Source organism: Buceros rhinoceros, unplaced genomic scaffold (assembly GCF_000710305.1).
Source record: "Buceros rhinoceros silvestris isolate BGI_N320 unplaced genomic scaffold, ASM71030v1 scaffold12137, whole genome shotgun sequence".
Taxonomy (NCBI): domain Eukaryota; kingdom Metazoa; phylum Chordata; class Aves; order Bucerotiformes; family Bucerotidae; genus Buceros; species Buceros rhinoceros.
Window position 1 is genome coordinate 108,141 of NW_010422845.1, and position 8,651 is coordinate 116,791.

Consider the following 8,651-nt stretch of genomic DNA (forward strand, 5'->3'; position numbering starts at 1 on the left):
CCAGTGTTTTCCAGTTTTCCTCACAGATTGGAGAGATCAGCAGATACACACAAGAAGCCACGCACCATCATGAGAACTTTGACTATCAATCTCATAGTAAGAGCAGCATGTTGATAACGCAAACTAGTCCAACAGAGGATCTCCCTTCTTTCATATACCCTCCTCTCTTTATGCCTTTTTCTTCTAGCATTCCCTGCTTTAGCTCTTCAAAGTCCTAACACGTTCTGGGGAAAAAAAGGGACCTGCTTCCCTCCCACTGATTTCAAGACAACCGAGTAACACATTCATATTGCTTGGTTGAACAGAGAGAAACCTAAATGTTTGCCTCATCTAGGACCTACGACTTCTGTAAGTCAGTAACAGAAAATACTATCTAGCTAGCCCTCACTTGAAGATTTCACTGGTTTTCCTCAATGGAAGAATACCAAAAATGAACTTTTATAAGCAGAATCTACATACAGCATACCTAAAAACCATACCTTTTCAAACTCAATGAAAGCATAACAAAGAGATTCACCAGTCTTCCAGTCTCTAATCACTTCACAGCTGAAAAATTGATACGAAATTAAAATGTCAATGCTGTTGAAGCAAAAAACATAGGCTAGGCAAGCACTGCTTAAAAGGGAGAGTAACAGGTTAAAAAAAAATAAACAAAGAGCAAAAAACCTTGAAGGTATTATAACACTTGATTCTGAGACCCCTACTGATGTGGCAGTGCCTGCACAGAAGAAGTGCATGTGACATATACCCGAGCTGTTATAACACTTAACTCACAAGTGGTTAACATGAAGTGTAGAACAAAGTCTGTTTTTCAACATTACTGTTTGTTATAAATTTTTCTGCATTTCACTGTTGTTTTTAATGTTTTTGCATTTCACTAATGCAAGACAAGAAATTTCATGTTTTATGTTCTCAGTCGTTTTCAGAAAAGTTTAAACAGACATCGTGTGACAAACTTTCTCTTCTTAGCAAGCACATCTTCAGCAGCCGTCTTATCAGGCAGTTCACTGGGCAAAAATAAGCAGCCTGAATCAGTAGACACAAACTGGGACCAACACAGCAGTGCATCCATATAATCAAACTTGTGTGACATGAGAATCCTGACTGCCTGATGATGAAGGAGGTCAGACAGGCAACAAGGACAGGAAATGTGAAGGTGACACTTAAGGGATGATCTCCCCATTTCCTCACTGAGGAAGTGATGAATCAGGATTAGGATACCCAATCCAAAAGACAATCAAGAGGAAAAAAAAAAAAAAAGGACAAAAGATGACAAGGCCATTCAGAGAAGCTATAGGAGTTCTTTGCAGAAGCCATCCATGAGGAAGAAGGTAGGACAGCCTTGTGCCAGAACCCTCCTTCATAGATTCTCTGAATAATCTGTCTGAAAGCACAAGGACTCCAGAAAAGGTACTGAACAGGGAGAGAAAAAAAAAAAGCCCTAGGAGATCCTGAAACCATGGTGGAGCAGCAAGAGTGGCAAACAACAATTTCTCTCTCTCACACACACACACAAACACAGTCCAGTGAAGGACCTGGGAGACTGCAGGCCAGTATGCCACTACTGCACAAACCAGTAGAAACTCAACACAGAACAGTTAGCAGGCATCTGAGTAAACAGGACCTACTCCATGTCCTCTGCATAAACCTATGTGAAGTTCTCTGAAAGAGTCAATATGTTTATGCGTGGCGATGATGATCGATTTGATGCAGTCCCTTGAAGTCCCTCTGCAAATTCTAATAAGCTCCTGCATCAAGGACTTTCAGGGAAACTAATGAGCAGTGGCTGTTTAGAAACATCTTTGCACTGATAAATATATGAAAGACCAGGTAAGAGTAAACAGTCATTTCTCACCAAGAAAGTAAAGAGGTCACCAGTGGAGTTTGCTGATGATATTAAACTGTAAAAGGTGGCAAAAAAATAAAGACTGAAAAAATTGCAGAAGGAGACCAGCTGAACAACAAGATAGCAAATGATGTTCAGTGTAGATAAATGCAACAACATGAGCACAGGGAGTGGGTCCTAATTGTGCATTGTTAAAAAACCCCATAGCTGTAGCATTTACTAGAAAAGGAGTTGAGAGTAACGCAGAGAATACCACTGTGCCACTGTAAATCTGTAATTTCTTTAATACCAAGTGCAGTTCTTGTTCTCTCATCTCAAGATGAAAACAAAAGAGCAGAAAAAGATTGAGAAAAGGGAAACAAGGTAAGAATTCCTCTACAACTCATGAGTATGCAGGCTAGTACCCTTATCAAGGAAAAGAAAAAAATGTGACTTTGGGGTATAGGATCGAGAGGTGTAGGAAAGTAGGTTTTACTGCCCATCACGTTGTTTAGTAGCAGTAGGAGGAGGAATCAACTGAAACTAGAAGGAATGAAGTTCAAAACTGAAAAGGGCAGCAGGCATGAGGTTAAGGAGTATGTTGGATGCCAGAAATGTTTACTGCTTTGTCCCAAACCGGATATATTCCCATGGAAAAGAAAAACCCAGAGACTGTATCTAGATCACGTAGCATCAGATAAAACACTGATGAAAGGAGGGAGAGGACAGAGGGCTGGGGAGATTATCATATACTTTCCTTGCTTCTATACTTCCCCAGGCTTCCACTTAAAACCACTGCTGGGACAGGGGACTCATCAAGCCAAATCATCTGACTCTGTATCACCATTGTTGTGGTCTCTACCCAAATACATGGGGGTAAGCATAAATCTCCAGAGACACCAGAACACTACAGCCAACCTAAATCGACCAGTGGGAATCAATTTCAGTTTCAACAAAGAAGGTTTTCTCTTGTATTTTACAATAATTACCTTTTAATGGGACCAAATCTTGAAAATATTATCTCTAGGTCTTCATCTGTGGTCACAGGATTCAGTTTACAAACAAACAGCACATTTTCTGGTGGCTTCACCTCTGCATCTGGTAAGTCTCCCACCTGTGGGGTACAGAAAAACACTTCCACCACTTCCACTTACAGCTCTCCACATTTTATTACCACAAGCACATGGCAACACATCATTCCTATAACAGAATCAAAAATTATTAAAGTATTTTTCCTACTCAATGTCACAAAAAAAGTATTTTACATAGCACCAAAAAATATTATCTATTTGCAGTTCCACTGCTGGGATTTCATGAAAATCACAAATACCCTCTGCCTCAAATATATCCTCTCTGTACGCATGCATACACCAGAGAAGAAATTTCAAGATAAATAGTACACACCCTCCTAGGCTTAATATAACATGCACACACAGAGGAATAACATCTAGAAGGTAAATACAGAAAAACATTCACCATTTCCAGAAGAATGGCACGAGTTTTTGCTTCTTTTTCTGCCTCAAGTTCTTCTATTTCCTCTGCAGACCGTCCTTTCATGTCATCAATTTCCTCATCTGCTCCTATTCTGCCGCTCTGAAAAATGAAGGAGAAAGCTACTTATTACCAAGCCACAGCCAAACATTCTTTCTCAAGATACTCCTTGGATGACCTCCCCCCTTGCCCTCCAAGACATGAGAAATGCTTAAGCACTGTATCTCTGCAGAACTGAGCTTTCATTGTGTTCTTCACCATTAGATTTAAAAGAGACAGATGTTATCCTTACGTTTCAGGTACTATGAACTCTGTCTGAGCTCTCAGGCTCAATCTGAGGCAATTTGAATTTATCACATTCCTTCTGTTCGAACAAGTACACACATTTACAGATAGAATGAGAAGAATGTCCAAGATTATTCAGACTCACATTTAGAAGGGAAACAGCAGAAAGCACTTCTACATTAATAGAAGTTGTATTTTGTCGTCTACTAGAGTATACCAAACAGTAATGTCAAAGGTGAATATTCGGAATGTTCTGCTTATCTACACTGTAATTAGAAATCTAAAGTACAGCTTTCCAGCCTAACTTCACCACAGTCACAAGGGAGAGCACAAGAGTCACCCTTTTATCCTTTTCTTGAAAGATTAAGCAGCCATATTTGATTAAACACAGAAATAGCCACAAAACGCAGACAAGCATTTGACATACCAGTCAAATCAAGATAGTGAAGTAGAAGAGCATCTCTTACTCTTCTGTGCCAGAAATGCGTAGCTCTTTTAGGACATAGATTTGACAGGCAAAGTCTTAAGGACAGAATTCTTATTTTGACCAAGCCTCTGCTGGCCATTAACAAGGATAAACTTATTTAACTATTTATTCCAACTTTTCCCCAAGAAGCTATCGCAAATACTCACATCTAGCTGCTCCTTAGTAGGTTCGGGTGAGCGATCAGGAACAGACAAGCCAGGTGGATCTTCAAATGGATCATCTAAAATTACTGTATGATTTATCCTTATTGAAAACAAAATCAAGACCGGCATCAGTCCCACACAAATAAAACTCTCTTCACCCAGGTAACAGGAAACCAGCCCTGCTGATTCTCAGTTATATCCCCAACAGCCAAACATCCTGTATGCTAGGAAATACTAGTACTGGTGCTTTTGTAAAGGCAACCGTTGCACATTCTCTTACACAGTTGTTACACACTTACACAGGTACATGCTTATAGTACCAATAAATACTCTTTTTCTTTCAGTATTAAGATACCATGTACAGGTCACCTGACATCGCTTCTTTACTCTAGTTTCCATAAAAAGATGAATTTGTTTAATTATAATGCGTTCCTCAAAAAGGCAAGTTAAAAGCAGTCACACCTGATATCTTGATATGGGATAAAATCCTTATCTACAAAGGTTTCATTAATTGTCTTCAATACATCCATGCCTTCTGTCACTTCTCCAAATACTGTATGCACACCATCAAGGTAATCCAGGTTTTCCCCTGTAGTAATTAGAAACTACAAAAGAAGATAGAAAACCAGTAACAGTAAAGAGAAGAATTCAGGGCTTGAGTTTCAACTTATAGTACGTACAACTCTCACTGAAATCAGTGGGGGAAAAAAAACTCTTCCTGACTTCTGCGGGAGAAGATTAGTCTTCTTCCATCAGTTCTGAGAACACGGTGAGCCAGCCTACTGCTCACAGCTACTGCCTGAGGAAGAAACTCTCACAAGCCTCCCTCCACACAAGCTTGCAGCTCTGGCTCGCTGGACCCTTCTATGAATTGGGTTGACTAGGTAATCTGGCAGAGAACCAGACCAGCAGAGGAGGAGCAGACAGTTACCCGCCAGTAGGTTTGTTGAGCAAAATCACCAACAATTTTATCAGACATCACAGCTGAAGAAAGGGACAGGAGAGAAAGAGCAAAGCTGCCCCTCTGGGCAGCTGTGAGCTGAGCTCAATCACCTGTTCATCAAACTGCATTCAGCAGTTTTTCACAATTTTGGCTAAAGCTTCCACACGGCTACTGTCACCTCATTCCATCCAGACTTTCTTCCTTTCTTCCCTTGTATCACAAACCCTTCTCTCCCAAAATAACTGGATGCAGTAGCACCCAGAGGAGAACTAGAACACGGTAGCATTGACTTAGATTACCTTCAGCTGACACTGAAACGTATCCTAACACAAACTGGGTTTTCTGCTTTAGGGCAAAACTGAACCTGTGAGAACTGACCCCAGCTGAACGCTAAAGACAGAGGAAGAAGCAGATAGAAACAATTAATAACACAACCATCACACCCATGCTTTACAACCTGACTGGGAACATCCCACTCCTCATTCTCTGCAACACAGCTAAAAATGGGTAGTATTTGGTACAGGTTACACTAAGCCACATTATACTTGTAAGCCAACTCCACGGAATTCCTTACTGGAATTTTTCTTTCCCAAGAAAGAAGCTGCAATAATGTTCCTGGATCTGCATTCATTCTCATATGCCTGTGTATAAGCTAGCAGGCTGCCATTTTAAATATAGACACAGATGCCACCTCTTTTTCCTAAAAGCCCCACCCAAACAATTTTATGCATATGATGCAGGGAAGCAGCAAAATTAACTCCGTATATTACAAGCTCTAGCTGGAATAAAATACTCTTTCTTATTAAGAAAAACCTCTTTTTAAAATTAAAATGTATGGATATTACAATGACGCATTTTAATATATAAAAGTGACAATGTACCTAAAATAGTAATTTAGAAATAATGTAATTCAGTGAGGGGCTGGAGCTTTAAATATACCAACAGCAAGAACTTGGTGCACATCAGTAAAACCAACAAAAATTTATAACATTAAATGAGGACAGTACTTGAATCTGAGCAGTTTAATCTCTTTCCTGTATGTAATCAATACCCACCAGCACACGGAACACCAGGTAAAATACTTCTCTGATCGATGGCCGGTTTTTAAACGCCTTTTGAACATATTACAAGATGATGCTATTGTCATTGTTAGGACTCTTCTGTAAATTCAAGGAATTATCATTCGAGTTTCACAGACGTGTACCAAGGCTTTCCAGCACTGTATGCTGACCTGCGATCCATGCTGATCGTTGCCGTTGTTCACCATTGACACAGTTCCCTTCTTCTTGTGCTTAATTCTCGGCACTTTTTCTGCCTCAAAAAATCTAGCTTGATCACCGTACAGTTGACTGAAAAGACATGTAACAAATACATTATGAGACAAAGGAATTTTAAAAGTGAGATAAACAAATGCTGTAAAATGCTAAATAAAGTATCCTTGAAATTTTTATATTGCCATTTAAATAAAACCAGAATTTATGTTGCATCTGTGCATCTTTTTAAAGACCCGTACGCTTGCATAATTCACTTTATATTACAAGGAACATTTTTCTCTGAGGCATTTCACAGAGGCTTTGCGGGGAGAAGGGCAGGGGAAGGTGTACTGATATGTTTTTAAACATATAGATAACATTTTTCAAGTATATAACAACTTCTGATAAGTTCTGTAAAAATAAGCTAATCCACCCTGTAAAAATGTAATAATGTATGTAAAAAATTTGTCTTTCAAGATAAATAGTAAAGCCACTAAACCCACAAGTAAACTTAGTTCATCATACAGACAGGACTGCATCCAGTAACTTGAGATACACAGGATATGGCAAATTGTGAAATTCTTTTTAATTTATCAAGTCTAACCCTGGTATCGCTCATTTTGTCTCTCTCCGTAACTGACAGAGGCACGGTCAATACACATATTTGCCCAAATTTAAGGACAGTGCTGTGTTTTCACTCATTTTGCTAAGCAGGCGTAAGCCTCTATGAAGAGAGCATTGAAATAAAACTTTGCTTGCATCAGTTTCCTGGGTAGCAAGAACAAAAACTCATGGATTTCATCAGGAATGAACTGGTTGAAAAGACAAACTGCCATTCTCCATGCCAGCAGCGGAAGAGAATGAACTCATGTAAATTTTGAGAGCAACAGCATTACTTTCTTATACACAAAGGAAATCAAGTATAACCTCTATATTCCCCTCCTGCTCAATTAAATATATTTTGTTACAAAAGTAAAAGTAGTAACAAACCACTAATGATTCTGCCTTCTACAGAGCGCTCACTTATGATACTTCTCTTACAAAACCAAACCTACAGTTATTTGCGAACTTCTAAATAAACAGAAATTTAAGTAGAACTTGTTAGTTGTAACTTCACTTCTAAGATCAAAGAGAATACCATTCAGAAGAAAAAATATGCAGGGCCAAAGGCAGCATAAGAATGTTAAAGCTCTTTAGGAATGACAAAAAATATTAGGCATAAACTTTTTTTACTTCCCATCATTTATTCTGCCCCAAGAGAGCCAAAGAAAATCTAAGTGGAATTCCTATTCCCCAATACAACTTCTCTGGTGATTAAGTTACACAGAAGTTTTACTTACCAAAATATGGATTCCCCTCCACGGCCAGTTCCCATGGGGTCACCAGTCTGTATGATAAAATCCCTCTGTCACAGAACACAACACATCAGATACTGCTTTCATGTTCATGCATTTAAACAAACAAGAAAATAAGGAATTGAAAATACTCACCTGCACATTGTAAATAAGACAATAGTTGTAGTACTTGACTTTGCAGAGCTTCAGAAAATTCAGACAAGCTGTAAGAAATTAAACCAATGTTTACTAAAGAAAGCCCCAGACACAGTTATGTTTAAATAGAACAGATATCCAGTTTAGTGTGTAGGAAAGTGGTTTTGGAGCACACTGTGTTAACACTTATCAGTGTACAACCTGTCGAGGCTGTGAAAAATGCTGGAAGGAGCAGACACACTCCTCCCTTCCTAGAGCCCACCTCCGGTGATTCAAAGAACACTAATACAGCTAGGCATACAGAAACGCATTTTTCTTCCCAGTTTCCTTCCAAACATCTAAGAAAGACCACCAGTTACCTTCCGATTTAGCCTATATTATATTTACTCACCTTAAAAATAAATTATTATTCATTATACTTAGGATAAAAGCATAATAACAAAAACCCACGCTTCCCAACAGCAACCGATGTTTCTAAGTATTTCAAACACATACACACAAGCCGCCCACGGGGACGGCTGACGGCCACACAAAACTGGGCACTCATTTGGATCTAATCCGCCAGGACTGAGGTCCGACGCGACGTGCCAGAACACAGGGTGGGAGAAGGCGCGCTGCTGACCCAAACGATGCGTTCGGAGCCCGGTTCCTCAGCAGGCCCTGCCGGCACCTAAACCTCAAGCCCAGCGAAGGACCCAGCTCGCTGCCAAGCCCGCGGCCGCTGCCGGGCAGCT

At 39.7% G+C, this 8,651-nt stretch overlaps 1 protein-coding gene across 1 annotated transcript in view; it reads right to left on the minus strand.

Annotated features, from left to right (window-relative positions):
* Window positions 1-7,980, minus strand: part of PPIL4 (peptidylprolyl isomerase (cyclophilin)-like 4) — a 16,234-nt gene extending 8,254 nt beyond the window's left edge. The window contains exons 1-8 of the mRNA XM_010140199.1: window positions 7,918-7,980; window positions 7,768-7,832; window positions 6,406-6,523; window positions 4,694-4,836; window positions 4,235-4,331; window positions 3,302-3,418; window positions 2,815-2,939; window positions 480-546 (exon numbers count right to left, since the gene is read on the minus strand). Of these exons, the coding sequence (XP_010138501.1) occupies window positions 480-546; window positions 2,815-2,939; window positions 3,302-3,418; window positions 4,235-4,331; window positions 4,694-4,836; window positions 6,406-6,523; window positions 7,768-7,802 (702 nt within the window). The 5' untranslated portion in view covers window positions 7,803-7,832; window positions 7,918-7,980. The remainder of the gene's footprint in view (window positions 1-479; window positions 547-2,814; window positions 2,940-3,301; window positions 3,419-4,234; window positions 4,332-4,693; window positions 4,837-6,405; window positions 6,524-7,767; window positions 7,833-7,917) is intronic.
* Window positions 7,981-8,651: the final 671 nt, after the last annotated feature.